The sequence below is a fragment of the Arvicola amphibius genome, chromosome 1 (genome assembly GCF_903992535.2).
Source record: "Arvicola amphibius chromosome 1, mArvAmp1.2, whole genome shotgun sequence".
Lineage (NCBI taxonomy): Eukaryota > Metazoa > Chordata > Mammalia > Rodentia > Cricetidae > Arvicola > Arvicola amphibius.
Window position 1 is genome coordinate 6,495,815 of NC_052047.1, and position 16,325 is coordinate 6,512,139.

At 45.3% G+C, this 16,325-nt stretch overlaps 1 protein-coding gene across 8 annotated transcripts in view; it reads left to right on the forward strand.

The window, feature by feature from the left end:
* Wdfy3 (WD repeat and FYVE domain containing 3) overlaps window positions 1-16,325 on the forward strand; it is a 231,511-nt gene that overhangs the window by 196,230 nt on the left and 18,956 nt on the right. For all 8 annotated transcript variants that reach the window (XM_038344793.1, XM_038344848.1, XM_038344802.1 and 5 more), the window contains 10 exons: window positions 1,454-1,574; window positions 2,227-2,312; window positions 3,681-3,761; window positions 6,085-6,139; window positions 6,337-6,456; window positions 8,186-8,303; window positions 9,197-9,303; window positions 11,465-11,618; window positions 15,685-15,776; window positions 15,892-16,104. In XM_038344793.1, the coding sequence (XP_038200721.1) occupies window positions 1,454-1,574; window positions 2,227-2,312; window positions 3,681-3,761; window positions 6,085-6,139; window positions 6,337-6,456; window positions 8,186-8,303; window positions 9,197-9,303; window positions 11,465-11,618; window positions 15,685-15,776; window positions 15,892-16,104 (1,147 nt within the window). The remainder of the gene's footprint in view (window positions 1-1,453; window positions 1,575-2,226; window positions 2,313-3,680; window positions 3,762-6,084; window positions 6,140-6,336; window positions 6,457-8,185; window positions 8,304-9,196; window positions 9,304-11,464; window positions 11,619-15,684; window positions 15,777-15,891; window positions 16,105-16,325) is intronic.

The window sequence follows — 16,325 nt, forward strand, 5'->3', positions numbered from 1 at the left end:
TGTTCTCTTTCTGTGATAAACAGCATCGCCAAAAAGCAGTTTGAGGAGGAAAGACTTAATTTGCCTTAAGTTTCCCCGTCCAGATCCCTCACTGAGGGAAGTCAGGGCAGGAACCATGGAGGAGTGCTGTTATTGGCTTACTCCCCAAGGTTCACTCAGCCTGCTTTCTTATACAACCCAGGACCACCTACCTGCCCAGGGGAGGGCACTGCCCACAGAAATCAAGAAAATTCCCCACAGACCACTCTTAAGGACATGTTTGCACCACTGAGACTCTCTTCCCAGATGGCTCTAACTGTGGCAAGCTGACAGACTGACCAGCACACATAGAGGTTCATTCTGAATTCTGAGATCCCTGGTGAAGTCATTGATGCAGAGTGGAGAGATGGCTGGGAGGGTAAAGGCCACACAGGCACCTGTTACCCCAGTGCTGTGGGGACCGAACTAGGGAAATTGCTAGGGATTCGTGGCCACTAGCTATGTTCAGCTTCAGTGAAAGACCCTGTCTCAGAGGAGTGAGGCAGAGAGCAATACAGCACCTGAAGTCCTCTGCTTGTGCCTGTGCATCAGCATACACACATGCATATACAAGCTACACATGTACACACTTAGACATACATACATGCCTGTGCACCAGCATGCATATACATGCTACACATGTACTCACCTAGAAACATTGCACACATGCATATACACCCTACACATGTGCACACGGTGGTAGGAGCACATTCAGAAGCTACACTCTTTAATAAAAGACCAACCCTGTACTTTGAGTGTCCTGGAAGTGGGGTAACCGGAGCCCACATGGGATGACTAGCTGGGCTCTTTTCCATCTTCCTTTCCTTCCCCCAGTCGTGGGGTCATCGTAGGTAATAGAGCACTGTGTGGTCAGAACACACATGTGGGCTTTTGTCTCCTCTTCAGCATTCTGAGCACCTAACACTACAGTTAATAAGACAGGGCCTCTGCGTTCCTAGAGGATATCGCAAATAATTGCTTTCTTCACCAGTCTCGGCCACACTATGACTCTAATGAGCCCCTCTTTTGTATAAAAAAAAATAAAAATAAAAAACCTTTGTAATTATGTTTTATGATTCTTGAAAAATAAAATGAAGCCATGTTTTGTAACTGCTCATATAAATTTAGATCTATATTAAAATGTTTTAAGTCTTTTTATTCTGCTTTGGAAAGAAATAAAACGTATGTTATTGGCTGAGACCCTGTCCAACTGCTTAATAGAAAGGCTGGTCCAACAAAAATAAACTCTTCAGAAGGGGTGTCCTTGTTCTCGGGGACAGTAGAGTGCTCTCCTAACCACATGTCTAGCTGGAAATTCTGTATGTTGTCTCCCCTCCTGGCCCTGTGTTGGAAATGGCGTCTGCTTCATTAATCAATGAGTTTATCAACCTACTGTTGTGTATTGTTTGCTCCCTTTTCTCTTGGTTACTCATAGTATGCATGAGCCGATTATCCCTCGGGGAGCCAGACAAGGCCCCAGTCAACTCAAGAGAACATGCAGCATTTTTGCATATGAAGACATCAAGGAGGTGCATAAAAGGAGGTATCTCCTGCAGGTGAGTTGGTGGCCCACTAAATGTTCCTCCCCATCCTGGTCCGAAAATGTATCATTTTAAATGGATCGGTGTGGTGATAACTGCAGCATCCACACTGCTCCCTGGAGACTCGGAACCCAAGGGTCATGGCCCTTAGGATGCATCTGTGTTTCCTTAAACAGTCTGAGTTCTACTGCGCCTCCACCATGCATCTCTCTAGTCTTCAGGTGCACATTTTTTCCTTTCATGTAAAAAGTACATCATCGTCATTTTAGGAACAGAATCATTAAGTTACTATTTATCATTCTGTTTTTAAAGATCTCTTTAATTTTGAGAAGAATAGGAAAATTCCAGTAGCCAGGTGGTGGTAGCTCATGCCTTTAATCCCAGCACTCAGGAGGCAGAGGCAGGTAGATCTTTGTGAGTTCGAGGGCAGCCTGGTCTACAAGAGCTAGTTCCAGGACAGGCTCCAAAGTTACAGAGAAACCCTGTCTCAAAAAAACAAAAGAAAGAAAGAAAATTCTTTGATTGCATGGCTTAATGTACAGAGAATTCATGAGTCTAAAATATTTTCCAGTGAAGAAATTCATCAACCTTGTAGGATTTCATAGTAGGGAAGTTGGTGTGTTTGTTATGGTCTGTTTCATAATTTATTTTTCTCTAAACATTTCAGCCTATCGCTGTTGAAGTTTTCTCTGGGGATGGACGGAATTACCTCCTGGCTTTTCAAAAGGGAATTCGGAATAAAGTCTACCAAAGGTCTCGTTCATGAGGAATCCCTTATATGCTGTTATGGGAAGAAATGGGAGGGGGCCCATTGGCAGCCTGTTCTGCTAGGTGCTTAAAATCCAGACTCCAGGCCAGTGCGTCGATGTCTTTGTAGTGTTCTTTTTATTTCCCAGCCTCTTGAAATGGGATTCCTCCTCCTAGCTTTTAGGATGGTGCCAGTTCCCTCCTGAAATAGCTTGTCACCCTTCTGGTGACTTAGAGTGAGGACTCAGCCATCTCTCCAGCCCACTAAAGCATTGTTTTTTAAGTGACAGTTTTAGTCTCAGACTTTGTGATTAAAAAGCCTTTGGCAGTTGTAAAAGCGCTTGATACTGAAGCCCAGTGATGGAAGTTCAATCCCCAAAACCCACAACATGTAGAAGAGAAGCAGTCCACGGCTGTCCCTTTAGCCTCCACACGTGTGCCTTCGCACATGTGGTGTACATGCATGTGCACGATAATAATAAATCAAGTAAAAGTTGAAAAGTAATACTTTTGGGTTCTAAATGTTCCACTTTTCTCCTTACCTTTCTGTGGGCTCCAGAATGAGATCCCGTAGAACCCGGGTCCTCTTGAGTCTTCACAGCCCTGGAAAAGATAGCAGAGCAGTGAAAACTGCTCATCATTGGTGAACATCTAAAAGTTATATCTGGAGTTTTTCATTTAATACTTTTGAACCATTTTTTATGTTCTTTATTTGACCATAGGTAACTAAATGACAGAAACCAAAACTGTAGATAGCAGAAAACTTCTGTAATGTGTGAGGCACAGAAATGACATGTTGTTTAAATACAGTCCCTAGACTCCTTTCCTGTGAGAGAGAGGGCTGACCAAGTGACAACCCCCCCACACACACACATACACACACTCGTCTTAGCCATTGCGGAGGCAACGCAGTTCACCCTGCACAACTGCAGGGTGCTGGGAGAGATGCGTTCGTCTTTCTTTCAGAAATGTCTTTGTACACGGCAAGCTCAAGGTCCCCATCCTCTCCTGGCTTCCCCTTCAACTCTCCTTTGACATATACTGATATCACGAGCAACTCTGCAAAAGCTAACAGTAGTACAAGAAAGTTGCACCTTGCATGTCCCGTTCAGTTAGTGATGTCTGTTTTAACGTTAGTTTGGCCATGTCTTGCCTACTGTCAGGTGACTACTTAGTTGCAGACACTCATTAGCACTTCATTTATTGACTCAGATTCCCCTTCCCCACTTCATGTGACAGCACAGGTGCTGTGAGCCTCTGTGTCAGCATCCTGGTCACAGGGTCAGGCGCAGTAAAGATATGGGGATTGCCCTTGTTTCCTAGGGCTCCATGTGGCCCCTACTGAGACTTCATTTGCACTTTTAAATTTTTTAGGTTCCTGGCAGTTGTTCCATCTCTCACTGACAGCTCAGAGTCTGTCTCCGGTCAGAGACCAAACACCAGTGTGGAACAAGGGTAAGCCATGTGTTGATGCTCGAATCATTTCTTTGTGAAATCAAGGTGACTTATATCTAGAGAGAATTATTTGGTGTTTAAAAACTTGAATTCTCAAAATACAAGCTTTTATTCTTTCATTTAGTGCTGTATGTGAATATTTCTCATCTTCAAACTCTCGTTGGAAATATAACTTTTAGTATTCATCAAATGTATAAAGCATTCTCTGACTTTCTGAGGGGACCTTTTCCAGGTTTTCCTATACTACTAAAGAACACTTTGTTTTGAGTGTATAAAATGTCTATAATAAAGTGAAGTGTATAACTTCTAAGGTGATGCAAGATTAATAAAAACTCAGAGACAGAAATTGGGGTCAACCTAAAGATTTTATTTTATTTTATTTTATTTTTTGTTTTTTCGAGACAGGGTTTCTCTGCAGCTTTAGAGCCTGTCCTGGAACTAGCTCTTGTAGACCAGGCTGGTCTTGAACTCACAGAGATCCGTCTGCCTCTGCCTCCTGAGTGCTGGGATTAAAGGCATGCGCCACCACCGCCCAACTTCAACCTAAAGATTTGAAAAGCAAAGCAGCCAGCCATTGGCAATAAACCTCTACCTCAGTCTGAAATGGCGATCCTGCCTCCAGGAATCATAGAAAGAGACTGTCTGAGAGCTGTCTCCTCCCATTTTATAATCCTCTCTAGGACAGGGATTTAAAAGTATGCACCACCCAGTTTCTGTGGCAAACTAGTGTGGCTACTGGGATTAAAGGTGTGTGTCACCACTGCCTGGTCTGTGAGGCTGACCAGAGGGGCTGTTTGACTCTGATCATCAGGCAGGCTTTACTTATTAAATACAGATGAAACGCCACTACAGCAAGGCTCTTGATATACAAAGCCAAATTGATACACAAGAAATTCTCCATTTGTATCCTGCCCTTATTAGACTGATTTCATTTACGGAATAACTACCAGCTTTCTGCATTAGTTACTTAAACTTCAGATTTAAATTATGCTTTTTTGCTGTCATTAAGAGCACACTTGCACTCTGTCAACTGCTCTGAGCCACCCCTCTCGCATGCCGACTTTTCCCTGAGTTCTTGTCGTCAGCTACAGGGAATGTCTCCATAATGAGGTCTTGATTACACCTCTACTTATACAAATTTCCCAGCCTTCCTTCCTCTTTTGTTCTCTGGTCTTTAAATTTAAACTCCCTGGCTCTGTGTGCAAGCCTCCGAGTGTCCCCATGGCTCCAGCATCACCCTTGCCTCCGAGCTCCCCATAGCTCCAGCAGCACCCTTGCCTCTGGGCTCCCCCATGGCTCCTTTTAATCAGAGGATCCTCTGGGTGCTGCAGCCGTTTTCATAAATCCATACATTCAGCTTTGTTTGCAGTCATTCTGTGACAGGCCACCTGAAAAGAAGTGGTGTTGTGAGACTAAATAAATTACACACACACACACACACACACACACACACACACACACGGTGTAAAAACTTAATAGAGTTTTTTACAAATGAATTTTCCTTTCAATCTGTGCACATCAGAATATATTAAGTTAATAAAAAAGTTGCTTTTATTTTTCTTTAATCAGTAGCAAATAAAATCCTAAGTACATGCTTTTGTTGACCTCAGAAACAGGTCCTAAAAGCTCCACACATTTTTGTTGTCAACAAAAGTACAGGAAGGGGAGCGTTTCAGTGCTGAGGAATGTTCTGGTCCTTCCCAGGGACAGTCTGCATGTTCACTTTGCCTGGTGGAAGGACTTTATAGGTGTAGAAAATGGTACCTGTACCTGAGGGTGCCATCCACCCCATCCACCTCCCCTTCAGATAATAAAGGGGATAGCCAGTGACTCTTGGACCAATGGTTGATTTTTTAATGCATAGTTCTGATAACCTTAAAGAGCATTTTATGACACTCTGACGGAGCAGCAATGCTATCCTGTCATAAATTTTCATACTGTCAATTGCTTATTTCAGGAGCTGCATACCTACTGTGATTACAAAGTTGGGTTCGATCAGGGCTTTTCCAGGTCTTTTACCCATGATGGATGATGACATGTGTACCCTGTGCTATGTCCCTGGGCACTAAGGCTGAGTCATGAATGGTTAAACACACTTCATAGAAAAGAATGCTGTATATTGTGCCTTCTGAATTCTCATTTGCTTCAGCTATTTCGTGTTTCCAAGTGCTCCTCACAGCCCTATAAAATGATTCATGGCCCACATGAACAGATCCATTCTGTGGGCTGGAAAAGATTTGGAGACAAGAGACTGAAATGTTTCCGTTGGAAAGCTATTCAGACTGAAAACTCTGACCTACAGTTGATTGTCTTCTGTGTTTAGGTCTGGATTACTCAGTACTTTGGTTGGAGAGAAGTCTGTGACCCAGAGATGGGAGGTAAGCACAAGCACACAGAAGGTTCCTTGTGGCTCCTAGGTCACGGTCCATAAATGTGGGCACAGAGGAGAGATTTCCCTTTTGGGGGGGGGGACTGTATTGAAACCTTTTTTATGTCCATTTTTGCATATAAAAAATTTTAAACAGCAAAACTAATTACCCATTCTAAGATGTGTCCCTTTATTGTCTTTCCTAAGAGAGGTGAAATCAGCAACTTCCAGTATTTGATGCACTTGAACACCCTGGCCGGCAGATCCTACAATGACCTCATGCAGTACCCTGTCTTCCCCTGGATTCTCGCAGATTACGACTCCGAGGTGAGCTTCCTGTCTACCTGAGTGTAATACATTTTCATAAATGAGGGAAACTTTAGCTCCCCTGTGCTTCTTTGCAGTCTACTGTTCCCTGATGGGCATAGGCACTATATGAGGAAGACAAGAGGGCATTTAGTGTGGGTACATTGGGCATATAAAATATACCAAAGGTTAGATAATGGAGTCCCTCCTTGGTACTAGGCACTGGCTCACCATGTCTGTTCAGCTTTCTTTGGTGCTGATCAGTTTGCATCCATTGGAAGTGCCAGAAATTGCTTTTGCAGATGGAATTGTTGTCTAGAAAACAATGTCTGTAAAATATCACCGCTGCATATGAGGACTCTTTTCTGCTTTCCTGAAAAGCATGGGGGATTCTCGTAACTTGGGGCTCCAAGTTGATGGCGTTCAACACTTGTTCTCACTCCTGTCTGCCGACACTTCCTGTCTGGTGCAGATGACGCTGGTTCTGGTGCAGCGGGAGCCAATGGAGTAAGGCAAGACTGGCGTTTGTAAGCAAGGAGGAGAAAGATTGGTCTCTCTCAAAAATCAGACATCCACTTGACTTTGTCTCCTGCTAGAATAAAACTGCTTAAATAATCAGAAATTTAAGTGTTATATTCTGGAGAAATTGAAGCTTTTGTCCTCAGAAAGATGCTAGTTTAATAGAAGAATAGCACTTGCCCTATCCAGTAGACGTGCCTAAGGTACACTTGATGGTGAAGCTGATTCAACTGGTGAATGACTACATTTTACAGGGTGGTCAAGGGGAAAGATTCATGAGGTGAAAATATTCCAGTTTATCTGAAAAAGAAAATTTTAAATTACCAATTGTAGAGTGTTGGGAAAGCAAAACCAGCACATTTAAGTAAGGCCCCTCACTTCTTGATACAGGTGCAACCCCAGCTCTGTGACGTCATCTTAAGAGATGACACCTCCTTCCATGCTGCCATCCCTCAGTGGCCAAGGCATCCCGCCTCTCCCTTCCTCCTGTCCCCATCAGCTTTGCCAGGCACCCCTTGAGGAATGAAGAAAAAGGAAGTAGAAGGGGCGGGAGGAAACCTAGAAAGACTCCGTCCTCCAAATGGGAGCTTTTGGTCTGCAATGTCCTTCTGTGTCCTTGTTAAGAACTAGAAGTATCTCCCTGTTACCTTCCTTCCTACAACTGGAATCCCAAGTGTCTTCCTGTGAAATGCATAATTTCCAAAACATTTGTTGAGCGGGGCCATGTAGCAAGCCCTGCCTCTGAATGTAAGATGTGTAAATGGCACACGCGGTTGTTTCTGCCTCTGAATGTAAGATGTGTAAATGGCACACACGGTTGTTTCTGTCTCTGAATGTAAGATGTGTAAACGGCACACACGGTTGTTTCTGTCTCTGGGTGTAAGATGTGTAAACGGCACACGCAGTTGTTTCTGCCTCTGAATGTAAGATGTGTAAACGGCACATACGGTTGTTTCTGTCTCTGGATGTAAGATGTATAAACGGCACACGCAGTTGTTTCTGCCTCTGAATGTAAGATGTGTAAACGGCACATACGGTTGTTTCTGTCTCTGGATGTAAGATGTGTAAACGGCACACACGGTTGTTTCTGTCTCTGGATGTAAGATGCGTAAACGGCACACGCGGTTGTTTCAGTCCGGCCCACAGACAGGGTCACTTCCATCACAGTTGCTGTATCCTCACTGAGAAGGGCGCCTGGTAACTCAGCATTGGGTTTTGTTTCATATTTCAGGAGGTTGATCTTACTAATCCCAAGACATTCAGAAACCTGGCTAAGCCGATGGGCGCGCAGACAGACGAACGGCTGGCCCAGTATAAGAAGCGGTACAAGGACTGGGAGGACCCCAATGGTGAGGCGCTCCTTCTGCCTTTGGCTTCATTTTTAGTTTCAAAAGTCAACACTGTTTAATGTTCTGACACCTGTGAAGATGCCTGCAAGCTGCTGGTGTGTTACGTGTGCACACCTGCACATGCATGATTGCAATCAAAATTCGATTTTCATGCCTGTTTGTGGCCATCTCTAAGGTGTTTGAAGCTGTCTGCAGAGCCCTGGCAGGAAACTCTCTCCTCTGTCTTGGTCTCTACTAATATTTAGTCCGGAACTACACACTCATTTATTATGTCTCCTTTAATTTCATTTAGGCACTTTTTAAAAAGCCCTTCATTTAAAATTATGAATTGATGGAATTTGTAAACTATACAATTTATTATATTTAGTGACTTGTTTTTTCCCTCAAATACATAAAGGGGGGAGAAACTTTTGACTTTAAGCCTATTTGTATGCCTGTGCCCATTTTCTTTCTGCCCCTCTCCCCACCCTGACTGCCAAGGAAGATACACAATAGTGATACATGCTATTGCGTTGCATTTGTCGATAACAGTTTAGAGAACTATATCATTACAAGTTATAACTTAATAGAAACAAGTAGCCATTAAGTGGGTATTCTGCTTCAGTGGGTGATGGCTTGCTGTAGGAGGTAACAGGAGCCCCAAACTGACAAGGGCAGATGTGCCTCTCTCAGGAGAGAATCCAGCAGGCTTGTCCTCAGTGCCTGCCAGATGGAATGTACCTGAGGTTAGTGGGGCTGAAGTCCCTGCTGTCCGTCGCTGGCACTAGCTGCATTTCGTGTCCCAGTTACCTATCGCAATTGCTAACATTTCCGAACCTTCTGATTTGATTAACACCAAGTTTACTTTTCTTATTTCCTTTTGTTTTTAATGATGCCACAACTATCTGGAGCAGGAGAAACTCCAGCATACCACTACGGCACCCACTATTCGTCTGCAATGATTGTGGCCTCATATCTTGTCAGAATGGAGCCTTTCACACAGATATTCTTACGGCTTCAGGTAAAACTCAAATTCTGCATTTTTACCATTCTAATTAAGTCTACTTTCATTTAAAATTGTCTTTTCTTTAAAAAATCTGACCTTAGAAGGTGCACTGTAGTTTTAGTGGTGACAAGTTGGTGATTCAGAGCTGAGCTGAAATGCTGCTAGGCTTAAATTGATAAATAAACTAGGATTCATTTAGGATGAACAAGTGCCAGGATCCTGTAGTTAAAGTGAACAGCATGAATATTCCAGCATGCGGGAAGCGGGGTAGGGGGGCCTGGGAGGGTTAGTCTTAACTAGAATTCAGCAAGTGTTTTATTTTCAAAGGCCCTATTCTGTGCCATGGTTATAATTGCTTCCTCCATTCTCTCTGTGGTCAGCACACGCCTGCTGAGCCCCCTGCACTCTGGGTCAGCACACGCCTGTTGACCCCCCTCCGTACTCTGTGGTCAGCACACGCCTGCTGACCCCCCCCCCTGCACTCTGGGTCAGTACACGCCTGCTGAACCCCCCCCCACACTCTGGGTCAGCACACGCCTGCTGACCCCCCCCCCCGCACTCTGGGTCAGCACACGCCTGCTGCCCGCCCCCCCCCCGCACTCTGGGTCAGCACACGCCTGCTGACCCCCCCCCCCCGTGCACTCTGGGTCAGCACACGCCTGTTGACCCCCCCACACACTCTGGGTCAGCACACGCCTGCTGACCCCCCCCCCCGTGCACTCTGGGTCAGCACACGCCTGCTGAACCCCCCCTGCACTCTGTGGTCAGCACACGCCTGCTGACCCCCCCCCCGCACTCTGGGTCAGCACACGCCTGTTGACCCCCCCACACACTCTGGGTCAGCACACGCCTGCTGCCCCCCCCCCCGCACTCTGGGTCAGCACACGCCTGCTGACCGCCCCCCCCCGCACTCTGGGTCAGCACACGCCTGCTGAACCCCCCCTGCACTCTGTGGTCAGCACACGCCTGCTGCCCCCCCCCCCGCACTCTGGGTCAGCACACACCTGTTGCCCCCCCCCCCCCCGCACTCTGGGTCAGCACATGCCTGCTGACCCCCCTCCGTACTCTGTGGTCAGCACACGCCTGCTGAACCCCCCCTGCACTCGTCACTCTTGGCTGTCAGAAAGGACATCTGAGGATAAGGACGAAGCTCTATCTTGAAGTTTCAGGGTTAGTTAAGGAGACAGCTACACGTTGTTTTGAATGAGTAAATGGTGCAGTGTTTTTAGAGTGGGATCAACCGCGTCAGAAATGCAGGTGAAGAGTGGAAAGTGGGGGGCGGGGGGCAACTTAACAGAGTTGGTTTGGGGCGGGGAGGGGGAAGGGGCCCTGCAAACAGCTGGAAACATAGTGGAATCTACACAGGGCCCAAGGCAAGCATATGCCTGGTAGAGGGGGTAGGGAACAGCAGGGTGCCAGGGTACCCAGAACAGAGTGGAGAAGTAAGAGAGTCATAAGCAAGAGATGAAGTAAGACACCCTGCAGAGCAGGGCAGACCTCAGCTGCCCTTAGTGGCCTTTGGCATTTTCCTATAACAACTGTCGGATGCTTCCTTTTCCCTAAAGCACCATGAGGGTCAGATGACAGGAGAAAACTGAGGGTGCGTGGGTAAAAATGCTTTCTACTTTAACATGTTTTATCAACCATTAACCTTTGATAACTTTCTACTCAATAGAATCACAGCAAAAACTTAGGTGTCATGTTAATTTACATTAATATGCACGAGAAAGTCATGGAATCCACCAACAGCAAATATGAATGAGAGTCCTGTATGGAACCCGGTACCCTGTGAGCTGACGAAAAAAGCAGAACTGGCCAAACATCCGTTCACACTTAGGAACTTGACTTTCCAATTACATGGGGTCCCCACAAGAATGTTCCACAGGCCTTCATCCTTTGTGGAAGATTCTTACTCCTCATAGTCTTGCTGTCTCTCTAGAGACTAATAGTCTACAATCGTCTTGCTTTAGTTTTACTTTGATTACAAAACAGATATACTGGGCATCTTTTGTAAAGAATACACCAAAGAGAAATGGATTTTATGATTATTTCAAGTTGTGTGTGTTTAATGTAGGATGGCAAGAAATGAGAAGGTAGGCAAAGGTGTATGAAGTGTTTCAGCCCTTGAACGTGACAAACTGTTCTCTAATGGAGAGGGGCCTCCTTCTGCCCACAGGGCGGACACTTCGATCTGGCAGACCGGATGTTCCACAGCGTGCGTGAGGCCTGGTACTCCGCGTCAAAGCACAACATGGCGGATGTGAAAGAACTTATTCCAGAATTTTTTTATTTGCCAGAATTCCTGTTCAATTCTAATAACTTTGATCTGGGTACGTAGAAGTGGCATTTCTTGGGACCATTAGCAGTCTCTCTTACAAAGTCTGTCTGCGGTGCTTGGACAGCAAGCTCCCTGTAATCCACACTGCCATGCTGACTGCTTTGAGTGTGTGTCTAAATGGAACACAGGAAAGCAAGTTCATGCCTCAAAAGAGCCAGTTCAACTGGGAATCTGGGAGAAATTTAACACTGGCACAGGCGGCATCCAATAGTTAGGGTTCTGTGAAAACAAAGTGGAAAAAAATGTATTTGAGAAACATCTACTATTGAAACCCTATCAATGGCCAAGGGTGGTGTGCACAATCCCGTGCATTTTATTAATGTTGAAACCCTACCAATGGCCGAGGGTGGTATGCACAATCCCGTGCATTTTATTAATATTGAAATCCTATCAGTGGCCGAGGGTGGTGTCCACAATCCCGTGCATCTTGTTAATGTTGAAACCCTATCAATAGCCAAGGGTGGTGTGCACAATCCCGTGCATCTTGTTAATGTTGGAACCCTATCAATGGCCGAGGGTGGTGTGCACAATTCCGTGCATTTTATTAATCTTGTCTGCTACCCGAGGCATCATCACTTTATATGCCCATTTTTTTTAAACTATGATTTAAAAATAATTTAAATCATGTTTCTTTGTTCTGTGAGTATCCTATTTTCCAGGTGGCAGGCGGGGGAGTACCAAATCAGCTTGTCTTGAAAAGAGAAAATCTTCATGCGTAGTGTTCCATCTGTTACCTGCCAGTTAGGGGAAGAGACATTGGTTTCAGTTACAGTCTTGTGGATTACGATTTGCTAATCTCTGCCTCTGAGGGTTTCTTTGAAAGCATCAAATCCATGGTTCCCACTTTAGACTATTCCAGCCAGCTGCTCTTCTGTTTGTCTTTTTTAAGAACCTGATGTTTGTCGTTTCAATGGTTAAGCACAGACGTGATGGTGCTCACCTGCAGTCCAAGCACTTAGGAGACTGGGGTGGTGGGTGATCTTAAGGTTTAGGCTAGCCTAGTCTACAAACAAACCAAAGGAGTAATGAGCATAAAAACACTACATAACCTAGTGGTTCACTCCTACATGTGCAGAATGGAAGCCAGAGCTCAAGCAGACACACACCCAGCATGTCACATGACACACATGGCAGCTCAGTTGTGTGTGTGTCATGTCATATGACATACGTGGTAGATCAGCTGTGTGAGAGTGCCATGTCACATGACATATGTGGTAGATCAGCTGTATGTGAGTGCCATGTCACATGACACACATGGCAGCTCAGCTGTGTGTGAGTGCGCTCATGGATGAGCACATGTGAGGTGCGCAAGTGCAGAGTATGAAACATTCCTCATCCCACCCAACACATACCTGATCGTATGAGAAGGCTGTAGGAGATTTCAGTCCACAGTCTGCTTGGTCCTGGGGTTCAGCCTGTGCTGAAGGGGAGCATCGCAGCAGAGAGGCTTGTGGGGTAGAAGGGCCACTCTCCTGGGACTGGAACGCGGAATGAACTGAGCTGGAAGGACTGGTGTCTCTCTGTGTCTTCGGAATGTGCCCCAGTGGCCAGAAGACCACCCCTGAGCCCAGCCTCCTTGTAGCACCAGTCTGACCAAACAAGGAGACATTCAGACCCGGTATAGCAATAGGGGAATCTCAGAAGCATCATGCTGAGTGGTAAAATCCCAGCTCCACCATCGTCGTCACATAACATGTGATGCTTTGGCCATCCTCAGAACAGATAGACCCCAGACTCACGCACACTGTGGCTGCCACATGCAGGAGAGAACACTGAATGGCTCCGTGGTTTCTTGGGGGGCATAACGGTGCTCTGGAGCCACCTAGAAACGCTGGCTGCGTGCCTGCTGAATGACCAGATGCTGCGGAATTGGTCTCTTTAAATTGATCAGAGTCATCATATGGCTCTTACCTCAAGAACAAAACAATACCAGTTCCCGCTCTCCAAGCAAAGATCAACGGTGTGAGAGAAAGCTCATGGGCTTGTTCTCTGGTTGTCCCAGAGCTCCTGTTCTTGTGTCTTTCCTGGGAAAGACCTGCAGGATACATAAACTAAGGGTTTCTCTGCGACTGTGCCACCTTCAGATATCTTTAAAATGACTGGTAGTTCTGGAGAAACATGTCTGACATTATTATTCAAAAGCTCAATTATTTCTCAAAGAGGCCTAGGGATTATTGTTTGGTTTTAATGAACAAAAAATTTGGTCTTTGGGCTGGAAAGATGGCTCGATGGTGAAGAGTGAGGACCATCTCGCCAGAGGATCCTAGGTCAGTTCCCTGCAGCCATGTAGAGTGACTCACAGTTGTCTGTAATTCCAGCTGACTTCTGCAGACTTACACACACACACATGCACACACGTGCGCACACAGACATAGACACAGAGCGGGGGAATCGATTGAGGGGCTGAGAGGGAACATGTGAAGTGTGTGGTCACTATGATGATATGACTTTTTGACTTTTTATTTTAAGTCACATGGTAATTTCTTTTTTGTGTGTGTTTTTTGTTTTTTGAGATGGGGTTTCTCTGTGTAGCTTTGGAGCCTGTCCTGGAGCTCGCTCTCTAGACCAGGCTGGCCTCAAACTCACAGAGATCCGCCTGCCTCTGCCTCCCAAATGCTGGGATTAAAGACGTGCGCCACTACTGCCGGTCAGTAAACTGGTTTTTACATCCACCACATTTTAAATGATTAAGTCACAGCGATGAAGACATGATGGTTTCTGCAGGAAGTGTTTTTTCTGGCTGTCTCTTTGAGGCAGCCCAGTGCTCTGAAATCTGAAAACTGCGCTACTTGATGAAACAGCACGGTGTTTATCTAAGCAGCTGCCGCGAAGTTAGGCCACTGGTTTAGTGTTTCCAGTAACTTCAGCACAGTGCCATCTCATTTGTCCCTGTGGGAACTGTAAGCCAAAATGACTTTTTAGAGTGAGTTCATTAAAAAACCTGTTTTTCTAGCTGATAATTCCAGTTAATTTTTTAAACCTCAGAGCAGATCTTTTCTTTTTCTTTTTTCTTTTTTTTTTCTTAAATTGGGAATCTTATTTTCTAGCCCAGGCTACCCTATTACTTATTGTGTAGCTTAGGGTGGCCTAGAACTTGCTATAGAGCCAAGGCTGGCCTCCAGTTTGCAGTCCCATATCCCCTCCTAAGTGTTGGGATTATAAATGTGCACCACTGTGCTTGGCTCAAATTATTTAATACGTTCAGATTATCTAATATAACTTAAATATTTAAGTTTACATGGAATAGGGATCGATATTTATTGCAAAATGATATTGTTTCTGCCAAGAGGCTCTAATTTTTCCAAATTCTTTTTCTTTTAATGTTGCAAAAATGTATTGTTTCAGATTTTATTTTTTAATGAGAATCATCACTGCAAAATATCTGTTTTCTGTGGATGCCTCTTAAGTGTCAGCCAGGCATGGTGGCCCTAGCCTTTCATCCCAGCACTTGGGAAGCAAAGACAGGTGAATTTCTGTGAGTCAAGGCCAGACAGAGCTTCACACTAGAAAGACTCTGTCTTTAGTGTGTGTGTACGTGTGTGTGTGTGTATGTGTATGTGTGCTCGTGTGTGTGTATGTGTATATGTGTGCTCATGTGTAGTGTATGTGTATATGTGTGCTCATGTGTGTGCGCGTGTGTGTGCATGTGTGTGAACTGATGAGAAAACTCATGTAGTGATGTTACTACAACATGTGCCATTGAAGAGAGATTTGCAGTTATCAGCATTCTAGAAACTGCTGTGTTGCTCTTAGTGAACCGTAAGCTTAGCCTCAGAGCCCCCTGGGGTCTTACCAGGGAGAAACTGTGTTTAACTTGGTAAGTTAACCCTCCTGAAGGACAATTGAGGGAGTTTTGCTTGTTTGTTTTGTTTTTTTCTTGTTTCTGAGACTTGCTCTAGGGAGCAGGCTTGGAGAAAGGCTCAGGACAGGGGAGGGTATTCTGTGCTGAGGCTGAATATCTCTGGCTAAGAGTCTAACACACAGTTTCTGTCTCTTTAGTAGGCAACCAACCACTAAAATACTCTTCCACTTTATTCCTAATGTGTCCAATTGCACAGGTTGCAAACAAAATGGCACCAAGCTTGGAGATGTCATCCTTCCACCCTGGGCAAAGGGAGATCCGAGAGAGTTCATCAGAGTCCACCGCGAGGTAAGGGAAAGCTGGGTTTCTCTTGTCAGTGACCACACACGGGGCGAGGACCCTGAGCGGTGTAGTATTGTCCTGTGTTCTTAGTTATTTTAATTCTGTTGACCTCTTAACCCAGGCTCTGGAGTGTGACTACGTGAGCGCCCACCTGCACGAGTGGATCGACCTGATCTTCGGCTATAAGCAGCAGGGCCCTGCAGCAGTGGACGCTGTCAACGTCTTCCATCACCTCTTTTATGAGGGTCAAGTGGATATCTACAACATAAACGACCCACTGAAGGAGACGGCCACCATTGGCTTCATTAACAACTTCGGTCAGATCCCTAAGCAGGTATGGAGGTTCTTATCCTTAGTGGGTCCGTTTCCTGGAAAATAACTGCCAGTCAAGGTCTAGTTTGAGTAGGTTATGATTTCAGAAAGTTAGTTCAGCTTTGTATTGGGTATGATGACCCCAGCTCTGGCACCATAATCCTGTCACTGCTTACTGTGGTAAGTCTCCTAGTCTCAGTTTGAACCTCTTTCCTCAGATGATAAATGGGAGTAATATAGTTT